General features: G+C 39.3%; 3 protein-coding genes across 5 annotated transcripts in view; 1 reads left to right on the top strand and 2 right to left on the bottom strand.

Moving 5' to 3' along the window:
- Positions 1–2051: 2051 nt before the first annotated feature.
- LOC105060301 (phosphatidylinositol 4-kinase gamma 5) lies at positions 2052–5864 on the bottom strand. 2 transcript variants are annotated; one of them, XM_010943960.4, is made up of 2 exons: positions 5633–5864; positions 2052–4553 (listed from the first exon to the last, which is right to left on the bottom strand). In XM_010943960.4, exon 2 carries the CDS (start codon positions 4289–4291, stop codon positions 2366–2368), a length of 1926 nt encoding a protein of 641 aa, XP_010942262.1. In that variant the 5' UTR covers positions 4292–4553; positions 5633–5864; the 3' UTR covers positions 2052–2365. The 2 variants fall into 2 exon arrangements, with proteins under 2 accessions (XP_010942262.1, XP_010942263.1); XM_010943961.4 differs by having other exon boundaries at positions 5524–5842.
- A 550-nt stretch (positions 5865–6414) lies between these two features.
- LOC105060302 (transcription factor BIM2) lies at positions 6415–17622 on the top strand. Of its 2 annotated transcripts, XM_010943963.4 has the most exons (8): positions 6416–6694; positions 7190–7307; positions 11898–11967; positions 12056–12148; positions 13931–14108; positions 14199–14349; positions 15140–15278; positions 17230–17622. In XM_010943963.4, exons 1-8 carry the CDS (start codon positions 6661–6663, stop codon positions 17338–17340), a joined length of 894 nt encoding a protein of 297 aa, XP_010942265.1. In that variant the 5' UTR covers positions 6416–6660; the 3' UTR covers positions 17341–17622. The 2 variants fall into 2 exon arrangements, with proteins under 2 accessions (XP_010942264.1, XP_010942265.1); XM_010943962.4 differs by having other exon boundaries at positions 6415–6694; positions 13931–14349.
- Positions 17623–19707: 2085 nt separating this feature from the next.
- LOC105060303 (auxin transport protein BIG) overlaps positions 19708–26609 on the bottom strand; it is a 28103-nt gene continuing 21201 nt past the window's right edge. The window contains exons 10-14 of the mRNA XM_010943964.3: positions 25965–26369; positions 25265–25408; positions 23524–24549; positions 22268–22771; positions 19708–20680 (exon numbers count right to left, since the gene is read on the bottom strand). Coding sequence (XP_010942266.1) covers positions 19850–20680; positions 22268–22771; positions 23524–24549; positions 25265–25408; positions 25965–26369 — 2910 coding nt within the window. The 3' untranslated portion in view covers positions 19708–19849. The remainder of the gene's footprint in view (positions 20681–22267; positions 22772–23523; positions 24550–25264; positions 25409–25964; positions 26370–26609) is intronic.

Raw genomic sequence — 26609 nt, 5'->3', positions numbered from 1 at the left:
ACTATCCTCCTCTTCCTTTTCTAAACCCTTCTTCCTTCTAATGATGACATCAAACCAAAAGGAACCAACAAGGAATGGTTTGAAAAGATTTAGACCTGGAAACTTATATCAACCGACTTCCAAAGAGCTACTTGACAGCATACCAATTTATAAGTTTCCAACATTTGGTCAAATTAAGAACATCAGGATGGAACCATGGCCGAGTCGCCATCACAAGCGTTCCATGGGCTGCGTCACCTTATGGTCCCTGGTGACTCTCTGCACCATGATTTTATTTATACATTGCAGAATAACTTACAACAGATGCTGTCCAACAAAAATTTGGGATTAGTTCCATGGGCTGCGTGTCGGATAAGCAATGCACCCCGGATATGCCGCTGTCTCAAATATCATGTGAGACGTGGCAAGACATGCTTGCTCGGGCTTGAATTGAATATATAGGAGTTGCTCAGATGGGTGTCTCGGATTTTCTACAAGCGCATGCAGAACATGCACTTCCAACTCATTATTCTAGGTGCTTTCTCTCAAACACAGCAGAGTATGCTTCACCATGCTGTCCCATGCGTCCAGAGCCATAATTCTACACAGTATCAGATAAGACTCTTTTAGTTTTTGTATTTATGGTGCCAATTGAAGGAGCCAGTGTCTTGCAGCAGGAAAAATCAAGGCCAGTTATCCATGGTCTCTGCAAATTTCATCTGTTTGATGACATCTGAAACCAGGTATGGCCATCAATTTTTCTAACAATATTCAGCATTTAAATTATGAGATGCATGTAAAATTAGAATTCGTCTTTCTGCATCTTTTCTAGATCCCATGCACTTTTCTGAGATGCAGAGTGTGGCGGTCAACAATGCCAATAGTTATTGGCACCCGTTCACCTTCATTAACCTCAAGACGATGCATAAAATGCACGAGTTCTAATACCTCTCGTGCAATGCAAGCATGCCAACCATGTCGCACCCATTCACCTTCATTGGCCTCATACAGACAAAGCATAAAATGCCTGATTTCTAATTCTAATAACCAGCAAATGGGACCTACCGGCAGCGACAGATCTACGTGAGACTGGAAACCATAGATACGCTTTGACAGGTGCGGATCAGGTGGGAACCACCACGAGGATTATCGAACTTTGTCTAGCACCCGTGAGTCAGAGGGAGCCAACAGGAGGGCTCTACAAGGAATCTGATGTCCCCCCCCACAACCCTCAACCCCAAAATAAAAGAAACAAAAAAAATCTAACATCAAGCACTTGCCCCGGAAAGAAAAAACACTGATGAATGGATTTACCTGAAACCAACGGGCCATAACACCAGGAACTTGAAAATTTAACAACATTCATCCCGTGCGAACTGGGATGAGGGGTTGATGATATACACGTCAGGAGCTACTGGAAGAATTGGAGATAATGGCAAAATTTGGTTCAAATTGACAATAAACACAAGTATATATATCACAATGTAAGATACCATATAATTGCTACAGAAGGTGCACGATTTCAATGTTCGGCTGCCATGCGGTCATGAAAAGATATAAAGAGTAACATCTCCAGCTCTTCATGATTTAAAGCAAATCTGGAGCTTTACATATTTCAAATGTGCATATTCCCCGCACCAACAAAAAGAGCTTTTTCTGACCATAACCATGGAGTTCCAGTAGAGTGTCGTAATTGATTCTGCACTTAAAAACTTTTTAGGCCTTACAACTTTGTCTTCCAACATCATGAACATAATGAATTATCACAAACATAGTGAATTATCACAGATCCAATTTTCACAAACGCCTAAAATAATTCTAGGAACGCCAAAACTAAATGACATCATAATTAAAAAAAAAACAATCAATCTAACAATAAATATATAAAGTCTAAAAAAATGAAACCGTTATTCGACTATTGGAAGCATAGAGTATGCTTAAGGATCATTGGCAGATACCACGATCTCTCACCTGCGAAAATATGGGCATCCCGCCCAAACATGAATATATTTTTTAAAAGATATCATCATAAACAACAGTCAGGAGAGTTACCATGATAACATCTCAAACAATAATACATAACCTTATAAGTTCTTATTCGTAGCAATATTATCAAAAGGGCATATCATAATAAGGCAAGGCGGGCCATCATACTCACCTCCTTCGTGTAACTAATAATCCGACCTAGAAAAATATATACAGGAGCAGCGCTACCTCCATTTTCACCTGCCCTGCCCATCACTCGCATGACATTATTCTTAACACCACCCCCCCCCCCCCATCCCTTTTTCTCCGTACATTACACCTACAAGAAAGGGCAGAAACAAAAACAAACCGCAAACACACAAACAAACCACACTTCCTCCTTTCTAAGTCTATCTCCTACTCAAAACTGGCAAGAAGTCCCCAGCCTCTGCTTCTGCCTCTGACCTGCAGCCCCACTCTTCCGGCCATGGAATGCGCTGTGCAGCAGCTCCTGAAACTTCTCGAGAAAAACCACCCACTCTTCCTCGTCCATGTCTGCCAGCTTCACAAAGCTAGTGCTCGCTGGAAGTTGCTCATTTGCACTTGTGCTCCCATTACCATTTTTTTTACTGGCAGTACCATCCCCTTTTGGAACCTCAACCTGGCACCATGCAGTTTTCTCAGTGATGCTGCCGCCCTTCAATGACACAGACAACTTTGAGATGTTTGGAATCCGCTCGTGAACAGGAGAGAAGCTAGCAACTTCCTTCACCTTGCCATCATTGTTAGCCTGATCATCTTCTTCTTCCTCCTCCATGCTCTCTTCTAATTTTGACAAAGGGTTTCTAGAACTTCCCCATTTGAACCCCAAACCATAGGATGGCGGCGATTTATACACCATGTAATCATCTTCCTCATCGATATGAAACTGAAAATCCTCATCTACCATTTCAGCTTTTGGAGAAAATATTTCTCTTTCTGCTACCAACCTCCTTGCTTCCATGCAAACAACCTCCAACTCGCTCGGTTCTTCTTCCATTCCCCTGAACTCCCTGCTCATCATCTCACCAATCTCTGCCAGGCAAAGCCCAAAAGTTACAGCTTCCTTCAGGAAAATTGTGCAAAGGACCAAGACCCTAAGGCATGCCTCACGGATCATTGGCAGTTCCATTCGGAGCATTTCAGAATCTCTCACTGGATCAAGCTTGGCAATGTACTCGAGTTCATCCTCAGAAAATGGGACAGATGCCTGTGGCCAGTGAATCCACTCAAAATAGGGGTCCTCCAAGCTCTCTGGCAAGCAGAGGCCATGATCAATAGGAATCAGTTCCACCTGTCCCCCAAATTTACCAACCCCACGATCAAGTTTCCTCACCAGGAGATTTCCAGCATGCCTGTCTGTGTTCAAGATTCTAACATCAAGTATCCCAATCCTGTGTACAGCAGCAACCGAAAAGCTTGAAGTCCCATGATCACTGGCGTCAAAGTCATGGGGAATGAACTGCTGAAATGAAGCTATCTTGCTCATAACCTGTTGTTTCTTGTCAAAGATCTTGGTATTCTTAGTATTGACGCCATCATTCACATGGAACACCGAGTGAGTTATCTTGACAAGGGCCGTGGGGGGCACATTTGCAAAGTGATCATGGTCAAGAAGGTATGCAGCAACCTCCCTAAAGCCAGTCTCACCAACCCGAACTGACCTTTTAAGACCTGGCTGTCCAAGGGCTTTCCCAACAAAACCTTTTGGATTGTTAGGCGCAAATGGCTCCTCATCTGTTGGTTTTGCAATTGCAACACACTCACCCCCACTGTTCCTGAAGTAGTATGCACCCCCAAGTCCACTGTGAACAGGTATTGGATCCACGCCGCTTCTTATTGCATTAACAACATCCTTGACAAGCTGTTTCATTCGAGAGCAGCGGCTTGAGCACCCTAAGATTTCAATTGGACAACTCCTGTCCCTTTGTTGGAGATCCCCTCCGGTGGGAGAGAGGCATGGGGTAGAGGAACTCCTGTGTATGGAATTTCTGGTGAGGAGAAGTGGAGAATCACTCCGGACAGCACTAAGATCATTCTTTAAAACACGATCGCCAAATGTGAGTGAGCTCTCCTCAGTAGGGACATTGAGGGCTAGCTGAAGTTTCCTCTTCACAGTATGGGCATTGTCCCTACGGTCCAATTCAATACCCAACACACAGCCAGTCTCAGTTTGGACAAATACACGCCTCCTTCCTACAGGTTTCCCTTCACCATTCTTGTTATGCTGGCACTCACTGCTAAGGGTTTGGTTAAGGATTGCGACTGCCATCTGGGTCTGTACAGGGCTGTCCAAGTTAGGAGACATGGAATGTGGGAAGGTTGTGTACAGCAAAGTTGCCGAGGGAGGCAACAGGAAAAGTCTTCCTCCTCTTCTTCGTCCGCACGCCAAACACAGAGGCTGATGCGGTTACGGAGAGAGGAAGATGCAAAGTCACGACCATGAATTGGATAGCACCTCACACCAAAACGAGCAAAGAACAGGTAGTGGTGGAGAGGGGAGATGAAAATCAGATGAGCCCCCTACATTTGCGAGGCCATCGAGTCAATCAAAGCAAAAGAAGTAAAACCTGCAAGGAAGACAGAGTATTAACTTAATTGCGGAAAATCTTTCTTGCCATTTTTCTGTCAATCAGAAAGTGGACAGCATGGGCGAACCCTTTTTCAAACAAAATTAAAAAAAAAAATTATCAGTTTATGAATGACAACGTTATCCGCCAAATTTCATCTTAAATGATACTATAATAAAATCTAAAATCTTTGAATGTTTTGGACAAAATCAGTATTTTAGATTTGGTCGCTGTTGTTATGATGTATAATTGGGAGAAACATGACAACAAGAAGATATAAAAGAAGGAAAACCACATGGTTTCTGAACCAATTGGTGGCGCATGAAAATAAAGAACAAAATCGTAAAAGCATTCGTAACTTAAATGTATAATAACCCTAAGCATGGATAATTTCCACGGATTATTGATGCTATAAGCAAAACTAAGAAAATCATAAAAAAAAAGGGACCAAAATTGAACTTCGGGATCCGAAACATGTCAAAGGAAGCTAGAACAACCATCACTATCTGTCTTAAGAATATCGCCTAAAAGTAACAGGTGATACCTAAACTCATCACATTATATACTAAACAAAAAAGAAAGAAAACTTTGGACAAAATAACGCTGAAACCAAAAGGCATCAGAAGAATTCTTGTGCATTTTTTAAGAGAATTTCATCTAAAAATAATACAAACACTCGAAAAGAAGTAACCTTTTGCTAGCGGAACAAATCAAAACACATAATTTCGAGAATAAATCAACAATTTCCAGTTCAACATAATCCCCAAAACAGAAACCCCTGAATAACTGAAAACGAAGTAGCTTTTTGCTAGCGGGACAAATCAATACACATAATTTTAAAAATACGACAATCATTTTCAGTTCAAGATAATAACCGAACCAGAAACATAGGAATCGGAGGGAAAAAAACTAGTATTCCAAAATAAATCCTCAAAACTCCCATCGATCCAGGGAATAAAGCGAAGCATACGTCAAGAAATCGACGATCCCAGGGAGATTGCACGAAGAAATGCATCATGGAGGTCAAGGCCTCGAATCGGCTCGCGAGATCCGAAGACGGCAACGAGAAGCGAACTCACCGCAGGCCAAGATCTGGTGAGGGAACGCGCGCCAGACCAAAGTGGAAGAACGCCGGCCGTCTGATCCGCCCTCGGCACAGCGAGGATCGGCGATCGACGGCACGGATCCGATCAGTACAACGATCCTACGGTGGAGATTCAAGCCTTCAACGCCCTCGCCCCTCTTCCCCTCCAATCACCAAAACCCCCCTCTCACTCCCTCTCCCTCTCTCCTCTGTTTCCGAAAGAAATCTTCTTTTAACTCCTCCCAAACCGATAGACGGGTTTAAAAAACCTAACCGTGGTTAGAAGAAGAGAGCTCAGTTCTTCAACCCAATAGACATTTATATGCGTATAAATGATCTGCCATCCATATATAACACCTAAAAAGACGATGTTATAAACGGATGGATAGGATGACTTCTTGCGTAGAAGATGTTATGCGGACCACTCAAACGGGAGGGGTCTCGGTGTCTCCTCTTCTTTATTCCCTTCGAGCGGAAGGCTCTAGAAGACTGGAGAAGACCGTCGGATGGACGGGAAGGGCGATGTGGGCCGTCGGATGAGGAGGGGAGGCCCCACGCGGTGACGTGGAGGAAAGCGATTGATTCCAATAGGATGACATTGACCGCCGCTCGCCGGCGCCGAAGGCGGCTGCAATTGGCGTTGGGATTTCCAGGCGGATCCGAAATCCACGTCAAGGACCAAAATGATCCACAACATCTACTAAATTACGAATATACCCTTTATTTATTTATTTATTTATTTATTTATTGGGTAAGACCATCCTATCCGGCGCCTACCAGGCGTGCGTTAGCGAGATTTCTTTTCTACTACCTTCTGTTCCCTTAATTGTTTTCTTTAATTTTTCCGAAGAAGGAAGAAAGAAACGGAGAGGGACTTAATCCCTTCTCTTAGGGTTTCCGTGGATCGCTCGCTAGGGTTTTTCTGGGAGCTGAGGGGTTTGTGAACGGGAGATCGGGTTTTTGAGAGCTGCGAGGGATTGGGGACGATAGATCGCCGGGGACGAAGGAGAGAGAGAGCAATTGATGGAGACGGTGTCGAGATCGAGCGAAGACGAGGGTGAGTTTGGGAGGAGGCGGGACTCTTCCCAGTTTCTCTTTCTTATTTTTCTCTTTTCCCTCCAGCTTTTCTCTGCTATTTCTTGTTTTGCTTGCTCCTCTAATCTGTGGTTTCTGGACTTGGAAGTTCATCTTTTTTTTCATGTGAAAAATCGCTTTTTCTTCATTGTAATCGATATTTTCTTTGAAGAAAGAACTTATTTTCCTGAACCCACAAATAAAAGATTAGGTGATCCAGTCACTTTCTCGCTCTTTGTTCTTGCTATAAAATTCTCTGGTATCTGGCTCCTCGACTCCGAGATTTTTTTTCCCCTTCGACTTCTGTGAAGAAATCAATTTACTTTATTTTGGGCTGTCTAGTTTTAGCTTTTTTTTTTAAAGAAAAAATAAAGGTAGCTTGTTTTGGTGAGCCCGAGAATAGGAGAAACTGTGACATGGTTTAAGCTTTTGTTTTTTCGTTAATTTCTTTTGTTAATTTCTTTTGGGGTCTGGGCAGTGGAGTTGGCTGTGAAGGGTGATGGGAAGAGTAGCGAGCAGAAACCAAGCACACCAACCACGCCAAGATCGAAGCACTCTGCAACAGAGCAGCGTCGGAGGTGCAAAATTAATGATAGGTGAGTTGACCATCGCAGTAATATGCTCATCTTTTCCACTGGCAGAATAATTGCTGATGTTATGGATCTATCCACGTCTTGGTTATCCTTGGTTCATCGATTTAGTTCTATAGGACAAAAAAGAAATGAAGGTATTTTGATGCTACATCAAGAATATTATCATCTATTTGGTCATAAGGTTTGCATTTACTGTTCATCCTGTTCACTGGTATGTCTTGAAGCAACGTTGGTGATATTGTATGCTTTTGTTTTTTTTTTTTTCAGGCGTTTTCTAACTTATAAGAAAGTATTATGACGTTAGAAATCAAAATTTGGAGAGACTAAGACGAAGCAATTAACATTCTGGCAAAAGTTAAAAAGGAATCAAAATTTAAGGAAAAAGAATAAAATATAAAATGGATAAAAACATGGAAACATTTGAAATCAAGTGCAACTAAGTAGAATTGTATACATTTCAATTCCACAAGGCATGAACAGACTCCTTATCCTTAAATTGCCAAATTATTGACCAATTATGTTGTTCACTCATCTTTTCAGATTTTTTTCTCCTTACATGTTTTGAGCAAAGCTTATTTTTATACCAAATGATATCATTAAACAACCCTGTAACTTGATCTAGGCACTGAGAACTGATCCTAGAATGGATTCCTATTTACATCAAAGTCATCTAGACAAGAAACTTATCTTATAGCATCTCCTTACCATTGCAGTGTCGCATGCACATCTGCAAGTAGATAAATCAGAGATCTTAGATTATTCTTCAATGAATACAAGATATTCTTTGTTCACATCTTGTACCAACCATGCACCATAACCATAACTATCCAGTGTTTTCCCAACTATTTGGGGTTTGGCTTTATAGATCCTCATTCGCTAAAAGCACTTACGAGAAGTACCAAATAGGAACAAGAGATCTGCTAGGACTTGCAAAAGACTATCTTTAGACTCGAATTGATAGCTAAAATGACTAGAAAAATGGTTTATTCTTGTCCAGTAGGCATCCTTTCAAAGCAAACTCATTATCATCCTCACAGATCCATAAGTTGATAAGTTTTCTTGGTCACATTGGCTATGAGCATGGTTTATTTTTCCAGACATGGTAACTCTAATGTACCTGCAATCTTCTCAACCTAATTTCCAAATGGTTTCCTATCAAGGTAGAAGAAAAGATGATAACATATAAATATAAGCAAAGTTCTTTGTTATAGGCAATGTTTGCTGCATCACACCGAATCGGACAATATGGTATGTACTATACTGTACTATTTCAATAGGAGTACGCGATATGGGGAGTCGCACTGACACTCGATATGCCGAATCATCTCCATATCGACATTGTAAGAGATTGGCACTAATATAGGGCCCGGTACCGAGACGGCAGACCTTGGCTTATAGGAAATGAAAAAGAAGCTTAAATTCTTAAATCTAGAGCATGCAAAACATGTTTAGTATAATTGTATTACTTGGTTATCAATTAGGTGCTCTAAGATTCTAGCACATATCTTAGTATAGGATTTGGCTACATTAGTTGATGCATTCTACACCTTCTAAGAAAAGTGCTCTGTGTGGCTAATACCAATGTTTTCAGTTTCTGACTGTACTGAACTGTATGAAGCCTACCAACTCATAAAGGTAGGGAATCAGTGCATGGTAGGCCTCCTGTACGGTGCATCAGTATCTTGGGTACTGGTATGGGTATGAAACCAATACTAAAAATCTTGGTTAATATTATGAATTTAGAGGGGTGGTATGTCATCTGATTCATGGTTTAAAATAATGATCTAAATGGAGTATTTCATCTTCAAAAATGTTTTTCTTTTGGCTAATTTAATTACAACGACACCTATTTTAGCTTGAGATTTATGTGTTTCAACATAACTTCAAGAAGTGATGGAAGTGCAATTCTTGGAAGTGATATTCGTTTGCTGGTGTTTACTATGGAAGGTTCTTGTTTTGAACTACAATCCCATCATTTGGCTTTTATTTTCCTTGTTTTCTTAGAATAGAGAGGTCACTTGTAGTGGGATGGGAACATGGGGTGTCTTCTTTATATATATAAGAAGGTCTGTTATTGGGATTTTAAGGGTAATTATTTAAGTGGAATACATAACTTGAGGGATTTTAGTTGTTAACCAATCTCTTGGAAGCTGCTTATTTTCATGACTTGCATGACTTCCACCTTGAGTACACAGAAACAAGCATGCCCTCAGTTAAAACCTCTTTTGGATAAAATCAATCTATTATGGTCTGTCCTGATTATATATTTCAGACAGAATCTCTTGGTGAGGATGGGAAGTATATACACACACACTTCATTATAAAAAGAAGTTTTGAAATTTGGAATTTTCCCTTTATGATTCTGTTTGTCAACTTTTTTCCCATAATGACTCACTCAAATCCTCTAATCCTGCCAGCCATATTTTCCTTTACAATTTCTTTCATGGCATGTCCGAGAATCATTTTTTCCTATTGTTTTTCTTTCCATTTCACCCGAAAGGGTGATAATTTTGAAATTCTCCTTGTAAATGAGAATTATTCTCTTAATTACATATAGCCTTCATAGATGGATGTGGTTTAGGTTCACCATGAAGTGGAAACTAAGTTTCCTCTTGGGACATGCATGCCATACAAAGTGGACTTTGGATATGCACTTGCTATTGCATGCTAAGCCTTGGGTTCGAATTTTACGAAGGAGCCCCATTCGAATCTCAAAGCATACCATGTGTAGCGTGGGGTCTCAAAGTGTAAATTAAGTTTCCACTTCGTAGTGGATCTGAACCACACTCTTCATAGACACCCTAAATATATTTTACGATGTGCTGCTCTTTTAGATTAAAATATGCTAAAACTGAAGAAAGCTACTAGTTGCACAAAACTTCCATATATGCTGCACAAGATCTCTTATCTTAATAATTTTAACTGCCAAGATTCATAAAGTTTAAATCAGCAAAAAACACTCCAACCTTCGAAAACATCCCTACTCTTTATTTGTTTGATGTTTTATATACTATTCATAATATGCAGATTGTCAACAAGTAAATATATTTTTTATTATTTTTTTAGAAGGATGCTGCAGGTGCCCTTTGCTAGTACATATACATATACATACATACATACATACATACATATGTGCGTGTGCGTGCGCATGTGTGTGTGCGTGCGTGCGCATTTATATTTGCATAAAAGAACTTTGTAGCTGCTTTTCTATAACATGGATGATTTTTTTTTTCCAACTGTATCATAATCATACATGTTCCAGCCTTCTTTTACCCTACTTCTGATAATAACAATTTGGTTCATCCAATCCTGTAGAATCACTTTTACTTAATTTAGAGTCAAGATGATCTGCAAAACACAAAATAGTTATAATTTCATACTGTCTTTTGTACTCTTTTGTTTTTTGTTTTTTTTTTTTTCTACACTATAGAAATAGAATATGAACAGTTGATTCCCTTGTGACACACTTTTGATTGAGTTTGACCAATTCTGAAAAAATCTACTATTTATTTTTCAAAGACCTATGAAATGATATGCTTTTCAGCAGCTAATTTGGAGTGAAACCTGTTTCAGTTAATTCTAGCCTATTTCACTTTGCTTATCTAAAAAACTTGTTTTTTATTCGAAAATAATAATCTGGAATGATCCATCTCTCTGCTATTATCTAAAAATTAAAAAAATGCCTAAACTGTTGAACTCCACAAGTCCCTGCCCGCTGCATGACTATAGAGAATCTATCTTTATTAATACATCCCTCTTAGTTAAGTTCTTGCTCTCACTGGGAAAGAGAAAAATAAGAGTAAGTGCACCAGCCAAAAGGTGGTATACGTCTGCAGAGTTGTATTAGGTTGTAATAATCTTTAGTCAAATAATGGATCATCCACACTGTTCTTCCTTTCTCATCCAACACAGTTTACCAATCCTAGTAATAAATATGACTTGATTGGCAGTCTTCCTGTACCATCCATAAAGCCATATTATTAAACCTACTGACTTGTAAGCACCATGGATAGATTGAATGAGATGCTTGCACTTCATACTGTTAAATCAACTTGCGATGATATGGTTAATATGAAGAGAATCACAAGTGACTTTGGGAATTGGTGCTAAGCACTGCAAATCTCTAAAATCTGGACATATATGCACATGGTATGTACATCTACATGCATGGAGATGCATGTTTTCTACGTGGTCAATATATCCAGGATCACATGTCCTAAAATAAATTGCTGGACAATATGGATGTGTTAGACATGCATCTCAGACATTGCAACAGAAACATATGTGCCCACCAAATTACAGCATTTTATTAACATTGATTGCTAATATAGCGTAAATACTATAGAAAATGCAAAGAATTAGTAAAGTTTACACTGAAATATGCTGCATAAGTTCTTCCGTTTGATGAACACTTTTTGAATTTATTATTTCTAAACTTCAAATATATTTTTTTTGTTTCTGTTTCTCAGCATAGAACTAAGTCAAAATGGAAAAAATCAAAAATTGCACAAATTTTAAGCATTGTTTTATTGTTTTCCTCTGTCATGAACTATATTTGATGTACTGAAAATTGATGGGAAATCTGGCTCACAGATTTCAGATACTTAGAGACCTTATACCACATAATGATCAGAAGAGAGATAAGGCTTCATTTCTCCTGGAGGTAAATATTATCATCCCTAGCTTGTTCTCTCGTTTTGCAGCTAATCAGATTGAATGGGATAATATATTATCTTCACCTCCTTATGCAGGTTATTGAATATATTAAATTCTTGCAAGAGAAGGTACAAAAGTATGAGTCATACCAAGGATGGGGTCAGGAAAATGCAAAATTAATGCCATGGGTAATTGATTTACTTTCTTTTTTCATATAAGTCAACCGATGCATACATGCATATGTTTATGTAATTTGCAATGGTGGATGCATTTATATACTTGTGGATGGGTAGCATGTGACATATCTAGGTACCCTTTTTCCTGGGTGGATCCATATGTCATTATCATTCACTTTACAAAAATCTACTTACTCACATAGATTTGGATCCAGTCTGGAATGAGAATGGCCTGGGGTTAAATGCATTTTTTGTATGCATGGGCTGGTTTTATGTACATCCCAAATATTAACAAGATTGGATCAACTGCAAAGAGCCTCCATACAATTTGTACTAATCAATCAGTTGTAACAAAATGGTTGTATGACTATGAGTATTAGTCTAATTGTGTCTATCTAAATGAGCAATATGCATTTATTTTTCTTTGTTTTCTACTTTTAGGGGCCTGATTGGCATAGCTTTTATTCTTTGTTTTCTACTTTTAAGAGACAAATACACAAAAACTGAAACAAAAAAAAGTGTGGTGCTATTGTTTCTAATTTCATTTCTTTCAGAAGTCATTCTCATTATTTTTAAAAAATGAAAATAAGAAATCCTTTCAGTATTTTTGAAAATAATAAATTCATTTTCTTTTTTTTGTACTACCATTGATGATATCACCGGCTCACCACCGCCATCGTCGCTGCTGCCTCTACTGCTGCCACCGCTATTGCCACCGTTGTCTCCACCACCCCATTGCCATCATCACCACTGCCGTCATCACTGACTCAGCAGTCACTTTCACTGCCATTGTGGCGCCCTCTTCATCAAACCACCACTGCCTCCCACCACTTACACAACCACTTTTGCAGCTGCCTTCGCTACACCATCATCAGTGCCGCCATATATTTTAGAAAATAATTAACTATATCAAATGTATTTGCATTTTTTATAAAAAATTTAAAAACAGAAACAGACTTTCCATTTTTCTTTTTCTGAAAACAGCAAAAATGAAAGCGATGCCAAACAGCACCTAAATTATCAGATCTAGATAGCATTTTTCATGGTATTTAGTGTGGCCTTTATGCTCTTTTATCGAAATTATGGACCTTCAACTATGAAATTGGTCTTCTATCAATATCTTGCACTGTTTTCCAGAACCAACAATACTTTTGGGGCTGACTGTTCCTTAGTGGTTAAATTTAGGAATGAGCAGATGAAGGTTTTTCAAACAATTAAGGATGTTTATCTTGAAATTTTCTTTAATTCACATAGCAATTTACTGGAATTATGTGTCAAGAAAATTGGCAGTAACTACATCATATGTTTAAATGATATCAAGTAGACACATCTCTGCACCATTTTGCTTTTATTTGTACTCTGAGGTTCCATAACTTATGAGTGTTTTCTTTGATATAATCATTCCACTACAATTTGTAGCTCTCTCTCTCTCTGTGTGTGTGTGTGTGTGTGTGCGTGCGTGTGCGTGCGTGCATGTGTGTGTGTCCAACTGAAGCATCTTAGTTCCACTAATCCTAGGATCTCTTCTTTTGGGTTCTATGATTCCAACAAAAAACAAGATGAGTGTTTCATTGAATTCACTTCTTTTTCTTAGTTTGTAAAACTTCTGGGATCCTAGGATCTCCTATTTTGGGTTCTATTGTTCCAACAAAAAACAAGATGAGTGTTTCATTGAATTTACTTGTTTTCTTAGTTTGTACATTGTACCTCCCATTTATTGCTTATGGGCATGGAATATGACTGTGCATGAATAACATAAACTCTTTTTTATCTTTTTTTTTTGGCTTGTAACAGAGTAACAGCCAAGGTCCTGCAGATGGTTTATCTGACCCTTCTCATGTCTTAAAAAATGGACCTGCTCCCCCCGGGTTCATGTTCACTGGAAAGTTCGTTGACAATAGCATCCCTATTGCCCCAACAATGCTCTCGAACACACAGAATGTAGCAGAACCAGACATGAATACCGGTACAGGTGCAGTGCTTGCTCCTTTGCAGCCAAACTTTTGTGCTTCTGTTGGAAGGGAATCTGCTTTAACACTGCCTCAGGAGAGGTTAATTTCAGATTCAGATAACATGGCATCCCAGGCCCAACCTCAGTGGCAAAGATCATCAGGCCCGGCTGACTGTACCATCAGTAGCGATATGTTGAATGTACAAGAAGAGCTGGCCATTGATGAGGGCACAATCAGCATGTCTAGTGTCTACACTGAAGGGTGGGTTTACATCGTATTAGTGGATCATCTTCTTATATTTGCTATTTTAGTACATGGAAAACTCACATTTCCTTTTTTTGGGGTACTTATGCTTGCTCTTTGGTTATGGATTGTCATTCCTAAGCATTACATATGAAAATTTTAATCATTAAACTGTCTATCACTGCATCCGTTTTTTTTTTTGAATTAGTAGTTGTTGGGAAAGAGCTGGCCCCGTTCTTCTTCTTCTTCTTTTTGAATTGGAAAAGTAGATGCATTCTGACATTTTGAGTTGACAGTCTTATTTATTTATTTTTGTCTGTTCATTGATTTCTGTGTAGATGGTGGGCAGAGCAAAGACCTTGTTATTTTGTTTCCGTTTTCATAAGTTGTATTTGCCTATTCAACTATAGGCAAGCTTCTATCAATGTTGCTGTCCATTAAAAGTTCATCCTAAGATGTAGTAATTCAATTTCGCAAGGAGTTATGGTTTTCTAATTATTTCTTTTGGATGCTTGTTAATGTTATGCTCACTTAAGGTGGGATACATACACAAATATCTTGCTTGCTTAATGTACAAATATCTTGACAGAGAGATTTTAGGCTTTCAAATATCTACTTTTTGTCATTTTTAGCAAATGCTTTAATGAACTTCAACTTTTTCATTGCAGACCCTTCATTTGCTCATTTATATGGATCCTTTGGAACTTCTTGTTAAACTAGCAAGACCTAGTTTTGAATGATATTATATTTTGAGATTAATATTTACCTGAATTTTAACATGTTTCCTGGATGGCTTGATGTGAAATAGGATATTGACTACGCTAACACAAGCACTGGAGAGTTTAGGTATAGATCTGTCTCAAGCCAGCGTTTCTGTGCAGATCAATCTAGGTAAACGTGCAAATAGCAGAAGACCAACTGCTACCACCACCATGTCCAGTGCTAAGGTATAGATTACTTCATTTGTTCATATTAAATTTTTTTCAAGTTAATTTACTGAACTAAATGAGATTCTTAGTAGCATGTCTTGAAATTATCCTCTATTCGGTACTGCACTCACAATTCTGGTCTTACCCTATGCATTTGGATGTATACTAGTATGGATCTGTGCTTATCCAATGAAGTTCATTTCAAATTTTCTGCTGAATAAACATTATAGCAACAATTATATGTGTCTGTATTTGATTACTAACATATATGACATGACGAGTTGCTTCTGTCAAGATGAATAATTTGTTGATCTCCTTACATTTGGAACTGACTTTCATTATAATGCTTTTCCTAACCCACCTGTTTTCCTTTTATGGATCTTTGCAAATTATGTTCGGATGAATAAACATTATACAGTACAATTATATGTCTTAGTATCTAACTTCTGCAAATCACATAATGAATAATTAGTTTATCTCCTTTCATTTGCAAAGCCATTCTCATGATGCTGCTTTTTGTAGCCTACCCAGTTAACCGACTGTTTTATAGCTCGCCAAGTATTCTCTGCTGACGTTCCTTGAGTGCTTTCGCTTTTGCTTCATTATTTGGATGGTTTGTGGTTCTTATTTCATATAAGGAGGGTATGATACATTACCCAATATTTTATTCTCGAAAGCAGTTGGTTTTAGTCATCTCATTGGGTTGGACAATGCCCATATTCATTCAAATTTTGCATAAAAAATGACTTGCTGTATCTTGATTTTGAGGAACTTCCTAACCTTCCTCCATCTTTTGCTGCTATGTGAGCATGCTGGTACCAAGCCAAATCATGTTTGGCTCAAAATTCAGTTCAAGTCTGAGATGCTTGAATAGCAAATTAGCTGAACTAGAGCTCAAAATGTCTTTCTAAAAGTTCAGCTTGATTAAGCTCAGAATATGAATATAAATAAGCAGTTTGTATATTGTATATATTAATTTAATTATTATTTATCTATGTATTTTTTTAATATTTGTTTATTATAAATTAATAATCTATATGGAATACCTAAAATATAAGGTTAAAATATGATTAGGATAGTTATCTCAAAATATATGAATGAAAGCTGTTATGTTCTCAAGCTCTTATAAGATCTTTTAAATGAGCTGTTGTGAACAGCTTGCACTCGGCTTCAAATTAAATGAGCTGGCTGGATCTCAGCTCAATTACAAACTAGCTGAGCTTGAGCTAAGCCAGCTGCTCATTATTACCCTTAATTAGCTCTCTTCCAAACTGCTCTTTGTTTTCTGGTTAGAAGCTTAGAATTCCTGTATGACATAAAGCATCCAAACATATAATAAATGTTCATGCAAGGTTCGCCTGCTCGGTACTGGACCCCCCATATCAGTAAAATCCCACTAGTGTCGGCACGTGGAGGTACGGTGCAGCTGTGTCGGTATGGGGTGGTTTGGCGTACCGGTATAATACAATATGTCTCGTACCGTCCAGTATGGGGCAAAACGGCGAATACTGGTTTCATGGATTACAAGACCTCTCAAATGATTTCTACAGTGCCTCAAATCCAATCTGGATCCACATCTATTAGCCAAGCTGACCTTGGTTGTTCATTCTTGGTCCTAAAGAGGGTGTTCAAGCTTAAGCTTATGCTTGAGCCGAGTTTAGTTGCACTTGTTATTCTCAGTTTGTGACCCGCTTAAATGAGATGACTCTGTAGTGGAACCATTTTTCATACCTAATATTTCAAGCTAGTGCCAGTTTAGGGTCTGTCTCCTTTATGAGGGCCATATAATGCAAAAGGAGTGGAAGAGCTTATAGGTTCTTGCAATTGTTTGTCACTCAACCTATTGCTGATGTAGTGTTACTTTTTAAGTCTTGTATTGCAGCAAAGGACATGTCTACTCTGTGCAATGACTTTTCAGAATCAATGTAACAATTACTGATTTGGTCCTTTTTATCTCCTTTGATTGTAGGATCTTGAAGAACCCTCAGCTTTTAATCAAGTAATGGAGGACTCGAGGGTGGGGAGCAGTGGTGAGGAATCCGAGCGAGCTCCCAAGAGGCATAAAACTGATAAGAGCTGATGCTACATTCTCGAATCCTCTTATTTATCTTGCAATCATCCTCGTTCTGAATCTAGGATGAATGTTTAAGCCTTTACCGATGCACGTAATGGCATTATGTATTCCTTCATATGTTTTCATGAAGAGGCTTCCATCAAGCCACTTTTCATTTCTGGCTTCCATTCCCGTTAGAAGTCTCTTATGCAGGGTCACTAACTCCTTGTAAGGTACCATGGATAGCTGATCTTTGTTGTTACAGTGTATGTTTGTGAATTATGGAAATCATTAGATGTCAATTATGTACTTGTTATCCCTGTCATATATTTGATCCAGCTGTTTGGTTGTTGAGTTGAAGCGGACCGTCGGCAATTGTTGAACCGATTAAATCGATGATGATATTTCTAAATGGCTTGATCAGAGTCATGTCATTATTTTTTTTCTTTTCTTTTCTGTAACGGGACTCCAGGATATCGTTCATTGTGGAGATTGTGCAGCTTTTCTTCTTTTTTTCTTCTTCTCTGTCCCCTTGGGGTGCATAGGCTGAGTATACGAGGTTGCATGGGAATATGGGCTAAACCCACCTAGCCATAAGGCTTATCGGATGAAACAAGCTGCTTTGTGTCGGAATTAAGCATTGACTTGAGCTCGCTGCCCTAGGTGGCTGCTCGACCCGGCTCTCAAAAGGGCATTGGCACCGGAAACGGACGCCTGGAGACCCAAAAGTCCACCATCCAGAACTTATGCCTCACCGTTTCCACGGGCCCACGGCTAAGATGTTAGTAGGGTGGAGGCATTGATCTTCTTGGCTGATAACAAGGATGATATAATTGCCGAGGTTGATGACGGTCGAGAGATTTGATATATTTGTTAGAAATATAGATCCCATGTAGCATGCGTTTCGGTGGGGAAAAAGAGCAAATGGCTAAATCGTTCCTTTTTGTTGCATTAAATGGTTAATATGTTCGTCTTGTATCAAGAATCGAGTAATCATACACATTCCATTAAATGACAGTGTTATAATCCAAGTATCTGAAATCAAACTTCTAGGGGCTTGGCAAGTCCATGGATGCACACACAGGTATTATCTCCTTCGAGCAGTTTGTACAAAATTCAGCCTGACATTTTATAAGTCAGCATTGTCTCTGAATCTCCAACTTTTTTGAGAATTATCCCGGGGCAACTTTGTGATATCGAGCAAAAACAGGTGTTTCACATTATGTTGGTTTCAGCTGATAAACAACAGTTTTTTTATCAGGTAAAATAAAAGAAATCCAACAAAGAAAAGCAAAAAAGATAGTCACACATTAAAGCAAAAAATGGTCTCTGCATTTTTCTATGTTGAAGGTTCTGTTCGGTTCCGTAAATCTGGAGTGCCAGATGAATATATTGAAGCATTATCAAAGCTGAAAAACAGAATCTAGTAGAACACCAATGGGACTACCTGGATGTAGGGTTAAGCTGTTCGGGGAATGTTCCTCACATGGTTGCTGGTGGGAGGAAGCTAGCAGGTGACAGAAATTAAGATAAGGAAACCTCGGCATTTAGGATCCAAAAAAGCAATGGATACGGAAATATTTTTTGGGTTTTGATAATACAATGTCACCCGGTTTCCCTTGATTTCTTTTATAGTTGTCTCTCCACTAAAACTTCAGTTGTATGGGAGATTATCGAGGGATCCCTAAAATAGAAGACTTGTTCGTGCTATTGCATAATTTGTTGGGTTACACATCAAGCATCCAAATCACCTCCCCGTCAAAATTTAGCACAACATCCTCTTGTTCATACGGAATGCTAAGAAACTCAATCAAAATTCTTCTAATTTAATCGATGTTCGATCAGCTAAAAGATCCACTTCCGTTTGACCAAAGCCAGCACAAAGCCAGAAATTACCACGTTACTATCAGTTACTTGGATTCATGTTCTGCCTATGCTGCTTCGAGACCTACTCCAAGTTCTCTCATATACGTATGTATGTATAGCATTTGACACTCAAATTCTGCCCAACAAAATCGACCACAGCTGTGTCCACCATACATAAGCATAAGCAGCGTACCTAATCGCAACAATCTTCCTAGTTTTCAAATAATAGATTTTTGCAATATCGCTATTTTCATTTTTTCTACATAGCACCCTTCTTTTCTTTGTCCCAGTTTATGTACCTGGACTCCATTCACATCTCAAGTATTGGAAAAAGCATGGGCCCCATGCATCCTCCAAGAGCCTTCAAACTTTCCATTAAGACTCATACATTCTGACTAGCGTCGGGAGGACCACAAACACGAGCTCTAGCTCTTGGAAAAATCTCGCAGAACACACAAAGTGAAACTTTTGATGAAAATCCTAAACAAACTCCGACGATTTGCCAGTTCAAATCAACTGCTCATGGAGTGCAAAAAAGAGATTTTATAAGCGATGGAGAGATTTTCATTCAGTACATGCTACAGCACATCCGTTCATGCCTTCACAGCTTATGCACATCATCAGGCAAGAGGATAAATGATTTCAAACATCACACCACTATGGTCCATCCTCAGCTCTTTCCAGCAAGAACTGCGGCATGAACAAAGTCCTCGCACCGGGAAAACCCACCTGACAGGGCATCTCCCAACACCCCCATCACATCAAATGCCTCCTGCAGATCAATGGCTAAAGTCATGTCCTCCAGCCATGAGAGCATCTCCTTCGAGAATCCCATCATTTCCTTCATGTTCACCAACCTCTCCTTCATCACAATTTCCCACCTCTCCAAACCACAGCCACTGCCCCCTTCATCTCCTCCTGATGACCCCTTTGAACTTGCCCCACTTGATGCATTGTTTACCTTGAAAAATCGTTGCAGCTGCTCAATCAAACCAGTGTAAACAAGCATCGGCTGGATGATGGCGAACAGTTTCTTGCTGTCATTAAGATCTGTCAAGGGTCCTTCATCTGATTTGACAACACTAGCAGATGATTCTGAGGACAATCGGAGGGTCGACCGGCCATGCTTGTGCTGCATAAAGGCATGGTAAATTCCCCTCTGCAAGAAAGTTGGGCGGTGCTGCAACCAGTCCTCATAAGACTCAGCGAGAAGAGAATGAACCATCATGAACTGGACAGTCTCCTCAGAGGACCCAGCAGAACGAGCCCCAGGAAGAGAGGATGAAAGCCTACTGGGAGAATCATAAGTGGGAGAGGCATTAGATAAGTATACAGCTACTGACTTTGCCATGGCTCGGCGCTGCTGTTGGTTCGCACTTCCTTGGTCAAGTAGGAAAGAAGCCATCTGAATCATGAAAGGGAGGAAGCGGGAGTTGCTCTCCCTTCCACCACCTTTGCAGTCTGTGCTGAAAGAAGCACCCGTTGCAAACCGAGCTAGCATCTGCATGAGGCAATATATTAGCACATAAAAGATAGTTTGCCACCATGTGCATTTGCTTCTCCATGAGAAATGATCACCAAAAGACATTCTGATTGCATAAGTGCACTCAATGCTTATCACGTTCAAATCTATCAACTGCCTAGTTCAGAACATTCAAGTATCATATTGAGATCTAACACGCCTATAGGAACATTTCAGGGCATGCACCTCTATATTTGTAAATATGTTGTATGAATATGATGGAGGCCAAATGGGTAACTTTCGTAGCTGGAAAACAAATTGCATGACCCAACAAGTGTTATTAATAGCAGGGTAAGACGTCCAATGAAACAGATCTTTATAAACACACCAAAGAAAGTCCCAACAAGCAAAAGGGAAAGACTTTGTCAGCAACAAATATTTATTTAATGAGTTCAGCTATGATGACAACAACAATATTAATCGTTATTATTATGAAGTGTAAGAAAAATATTGAAGACTAGAAAAGTAATAACAATCATTACAATGAGCAAAGCAGCAATAAGATCTCGACTAGCATGTGATGGACTCTTGATGTCATTAATTCTGGGCTTAGTGACATGCCATGAGAAATGTGCGGTGCAATGCAAGCAGTAACTATACTCCTATCCTCCTAATTACATGTTAGCAACTATATAAAGGAAGGCTGGACATGAATTATGCCTACCACATATCGCTTAAGCAATCTCATTTATGCTTCCACAATACAAGAAGCAAGCTGCATGAACTGGTCCGTTTCAACAGGGAGAGCTCCGTGTGTGTGTGTGTGTGTGAGAGAGAGAGAGAGAGAGAGAGAGAGAGAGCAAATAAAAAGCAATCACTGAGACAATGGAAAGACGTTGGCATAATAATTTAATGAAGATATTGAGAGATGGAGCATAGACACTGCAACATCTCAGAGTGAAGGAAATAACTGAAGGGTAGTGCATACACAATGTAATATCATACAAGCAGCATTAAGAAAAAACAGTTGCCAGCCAATTAAAGACAACAGGATCTGGAACAAAATAGACATTATAATTTGGGTTGCATGAATGCTCCATTATGCCACACCAGGAGAGAATACCAAGCATTTCCGATGTAAGAGAAAGGGAAATAAGAAGCAAAAAGACGAGGATAATTACAAAGAAAAAGGTGATGAGACCCAGAATGGAATCTCAGAAAACCCCAAATTAAATAACTGGGTTACAATAGACCATTTCTCCCACTAAATCCCGTCCGAAGTTCCTTTTGAATGCTTGATAACGCTACAAATATAGGATTTTCTAAACAGCCATTCTATTCCTTCTGTCAGATATTAGCCTAACATGATAGCAATATTGGAGGAAACTAGAGATCTTCCCCTGATGGTATCAAGTTTAGATCTAGGGGTAGTGGTGCATCATCTACAATTCAACAATTTGTTTGTTGTGGCACTCCCAACCAGTGATATGTTCTGCTTTTCATCAAACTGTGCACAACCATCCATAAAATGATGGTGACCTAACTACACATTATAGATCAATTTGACATCTCTCTCAAAGCCAGGTTGCAAAACACAATAAAATGAAAGAATAGAGATTGTCATACCAAGACAATGTCATAAGTCAGTAGTCGGAGACGGTTGCCATCAGCGCGCCCTAGGGCATTCAGGTTGTCCCAGTATTGATCAACACAGCGAACATATTGTGCAAGAGGAACAGATGGGCCCCTCAAAGGGAAGATGCAATTACACAAGGTTTCATTATTCCTCAATGTAGCTCCTTCCCATTCCTTCTTAGGATTTTTCAGTGCAGCATCTGCTCGTTTAGCCTCCTGATGGCACTGGAAATGTATGATGTTAAAATGACTGACAGTTGTGTAAACACAGTCCCCACGGGCACTTCCTGAATTTGTTGGACCTAGATTCACCCGCTTGCTATAAGAGTAGACACCTAACATGTCAGTGGGCCTCAGAGTATACCCCTCTCGGCATACCATGCAAGCCAGCCCATCTTCCTCTTCTTCTACATCTTCCAAGCCTTCAATGGCAGGCTGGGCAACAACAATACGCTCACCACCATCTGAAGCAAATTCTTGTCGCATCCCAAGCCCCTACAAGAGAAGCAGAACACAGAAAACAGATTGACTTTATGTTCAGAATTAATTAGAAGGACCCATTGCATTAATTATATAACTTGCACTTGTATGAGGAATAACTTATGCTAGTATCATTGAGGCTCCAATCACTATACCCTTGGATAATCTATTACTTGTGCTGGTAAAAAAATCGCTATTCCAGGTGTCTGAGCTAAAACAAAATCTTAGAAGATTTAACCCAAATATGAAAATATAATTTACCAAACAAGTGCCCTCTTTTTTTATATTATGATTTGCATCCAGCAGTTATCAAATTGAATTGGAAAAAAAAAAAGCGTACAACATGGCATCCCATTTTCTCAGCAGGGGGGAGAAAACAAAAGCTGACCTTCTGGTAAGTAGAAATTAGAAGTTGATTATACACAATTGCCATCTTCAAGATAGCCAAACCAACAAAGCGCTACTACTTAACTTCAAAAGGGAGCAAAGTTTCAATTTATGGAGAATAGCAGTTGTTGCAACAAGCTTCTTTCCTGCTGTAAAATACCAGACTACTTTGGCATTTAAAGGAGTTTACAAAGAAAGACAGAGAAACTTGAAAAATAAGAATGGAACCAGCGTTGCAACAGAGACATAATTGTGCCACTTATGTATTATTTCCTAAATACTAAAAAATCACATTGCAATTATACAATATTACAAGTTATTTAAATGTTAAGACTATCAAGAAAACATTTTATAGAAAGCATAAAATAATAAAAATTTACCAGAAGTAGCTCTTCTCTTTTCCTCAGAGCACGACGGCGCATCTCATCCCTAGTAGCATGTCGCAACTTGCATATTTTCTCCCCCAGGAAACCATCCCCATTACTCTCCTTGTCAGCCAGTGTGTCCAACAAGTTCTCTGCTCTTGCACCAATCTCATTTTCTCCTGACACACCCTCCAAAGCATGAAGAAGGGGTAAGATTCCCTCCTCATCAATGCATGTTTGTGTAGGCAAATGACCCTTTGAAAGTCCCCTCAGCATTGACAAGATTAGTGGAACTGATGGTAGTTTTAAACCAGTTGCCCATTCTGGACTGGTCTTGAACCCAGCCTGCCCAGCAACCGAGAAACTCTCTCCCAGGTGCCTCACTGCAACCTTCGTGATTCCCCTATCAAGAATCATATCCTTCAGCCTCTCCCCACAGGAACTTGTCTTTAGTGACTCTGATACTCGAACAAAATTTTCCAAAGCAGATATTTGCTTAGCTGCTTGTTGAGCCACGATCTCATTCTTGGGATTATCCTGATGCTGTTTTTGAAGCTGATCAAATTCACCCCAGTCTTGCAAGTAAGGTTCAAAATGCTGAATAAGTGCTTCCATAGCTGCCGGTTCCCCATAAGTCAAGTATGGCAATATCCTTGCCACCATCTCATTATTCCGCTGCTGCTTATTTGACTTCTTGGCACCTAGGGCATGGCATAGCCTTTCTAAGAACATGAGAACTATCTTCTTAGCCTGTTCACCAGCACCACTTTCTTCACTAGAAATTGTAAGTACACTTTGTGTAATGCCAATGTCACTCTCATTAGCTTCCATAGTAAGGCTTTCAACAATCAAAAGAATGCCTTCAGCTGGTTCCATAGCATCTATTGTGAAGGCACGTCTTGCTGTCTCAAGCAGCAGCCCCAAAGCTCCTAATTGTAGTAAGGCTCGTCTATTCTCTCGTACCTTGCAGCAGTACATGAGAAGGTTAAGTACCGAGCCCAACTCTTCTTGGTTCAACTTCAGCTCATCATCACGTAGTCGCTGCACAAAATATGAAGTTAAGTGCAGAAAACTCTCCAAATCATTTAAATAAAACATGTGATAAACTAGTAACACAATAGAACATTTTTAGCACCAAATACAAATGGAAGAATAAAGAAGAGATAAGGCCTAAAATATATTGTAAAGCAAGGACCACAATCTCGGTTCCAATTGCTCTACCAACAGGTTACCAGTTCGGTCAGTACGGTACTACAATATGCACCTACATCGAGATAGCTCCAACCCCCTTTTTTCTCACTTTTTATTAGAATACTTCCAGAAACTGGGCAATATGGATTGGTAAGATATGATACGCAACCAGGTTTCAAGCGGTACAGAGTGATATGGAGCACTTCTACTCAGTTTGGACCAGCATGGACCAGTTCGATTCATATACCGAACCAAACCTTGGTACCATACCAGTACCTTACCCATACAGTATGGTATGGTCAATACAGGCTGGTACATGTTGGTAACACAGACCTTAATGTGAAGAATTTCACCGTCATAACTCTCAAGTTCTCCAGGACAGAAGCTCAACAAACATGTAAAGTAGCATTAAGAACTTCATAAAATTAAAAACTAATGCAGGTCCCCTTGAAAATAAGCCTAAAGGCAATTCTTTAATCTTGAAACAAACTAGCAGCTCCAAAATATAGCAATTAACGATAAAAGATGGAGTATTGTTCCAATATGTTCAATTGATAGCACATACCTGAATCATGCTTAAAATAACTTCAAGACCTCCACATTCCCGAACAGCGCCTGCTATTGCAAACTCGACTTCAGGATCTTGTGATTCCTCCCTTTCCTCTTCCAGCTCCTTGATCATTGGCTCAGTAGCTTCACCATCTAACCCCTGTCAAAATAAGGAGAACATGTTTAAGTCTCACAACTAGCATAGCTATAAAAGACTAAGACCAGCCAACGAGCACATATATACACACAGGGACAGATACAGGTGGGCAGGTGAGCATTCACACACACGTGCACGTGCGCATGCACGCACACACACAGAGAGATCAGTGCGAACTAAGTGAGACAAACTTTGTCCGCATTGAGTTAGTTATGCATGTATACTACTAAGCATACAAAAACATTTCTGCAAATAATAAGAGATGTGAATATACAGGAAAATGATGTATTTTTTACATATGTAAGTACATTAATAGAAAAAGATACAAGCATATGTATCAAGTAATAGGTGATACATGGAAACTATATAATGCACAGAGTGCTGGAACCAAAGAAATATTTACATGTCTAAAATCAAGTCTTTGAGAACAGATGAAAACCATTATTCTATACTTCTTATGAAAAGTAAGATTTAATTGCACCACATACAGAGCTACTGTTCTAGTGAATATAAACAGCAATAATGTTAAAGAAGCAAATTTTCAGATCCTGTAATCAACCTGGAGCCGGTAGGTTACGGTCATTGGTGGGTAATCTCTGACTGATGTGGAACCGGCAGAAGATGGTGCACCAGCAGTGGACACAGAATTCTGAGTTTGACTATGATATTTCTTCCATACTTGCTCATATACTTGAGAGATGCTTAGGTCAAGAGAAATTATATTGCCAGCAACCAGTAACTCCATGCTATAATCATCTTCTAAAAGACCTAACAGGTCCAACTGATGACAAATCTTATTTTTAACATCTCGCATCAGTGGACCGATCTCACTACTGGAATAGGGATTTTTCGTCATGGAACCCCTGATAAACTCTTCCTGAGTGTGTGCTTTGTTGAGAATCAGAAGATAAACAGGCTCCGGTTTTGATGGACATATCATATTGCAGAGTTGTTCCAAAATAAACTGCATTCAAAATTAAACAAAGTAAGATTTTGCCTAGTCACCATTGCACGAAAAAACAAAAGGAAACATTGAATATTTCTCCCCAGTGTATGGAACTATGTGAAACTATTCACCATGTAGCAGCATGAATGGGATTATGGGAGGATGACTAGTGCTGGGAATTGAAATGAAAGATAAAATCTTTTATAACATAATGAGACTGACAGCAAAAAACCTTGCCCAAAAAAGATCATTCAATAG

The sequence above is a fragment of the Elaeis guineensis genome, chromosome 1 (assembly GCF_000442705.2).
Source record: "Elaeis guineensis isolate ETL-2024a chromosome 1, EG11, whole genome shotgun sequence".
NCBI classification, from domain to species: domain Eukaryota; kingdom Viridiplantae; phylum Streptophyta; class Magnoliopsida; order Arecales; family Arecaceae; genus Elaeis; species Elaeis guineensis.
Note: the sequence above shows the minus strand (reverse complement) of the source record. Positions and strands in the feature narration are given on the sequence as shown.

What these genes read in the sequence shown, in the direction of transcription:
- LOC105060301 (XM_010943960.4), bottom strand. Translation starts at nt 4,291, where the DNA reads ATGTCTCCTAACTTGGACAGCCCTGTACAGACCCAGATGGCAGTCGCA.
- LOC105060302 (XM_010943962.4), top strand. Translation starts at nt 6,661, where the DNA reads ATGGAGACGGTGTCGAGATCGAGCGAAGACGAGG. An exon ending in GAGATCGAGCGAAGACGAGG is followed by an intron (nt 6,695 to 7,189) that starts GTGAGTTTGGGA and finishes GGGTCTGGGCAG; the next exon opens with TGGAGTTGGCTGTGAAGGGT. An exon ending in TCTAGTGTCTACACTGAAGG is followed by an intron (nt 14,350 to 15,139) that starts GTGGGTTTACAT and finishes GATGTGAAATAG; the next exon opens with GATATTGACTACGCTAACAC.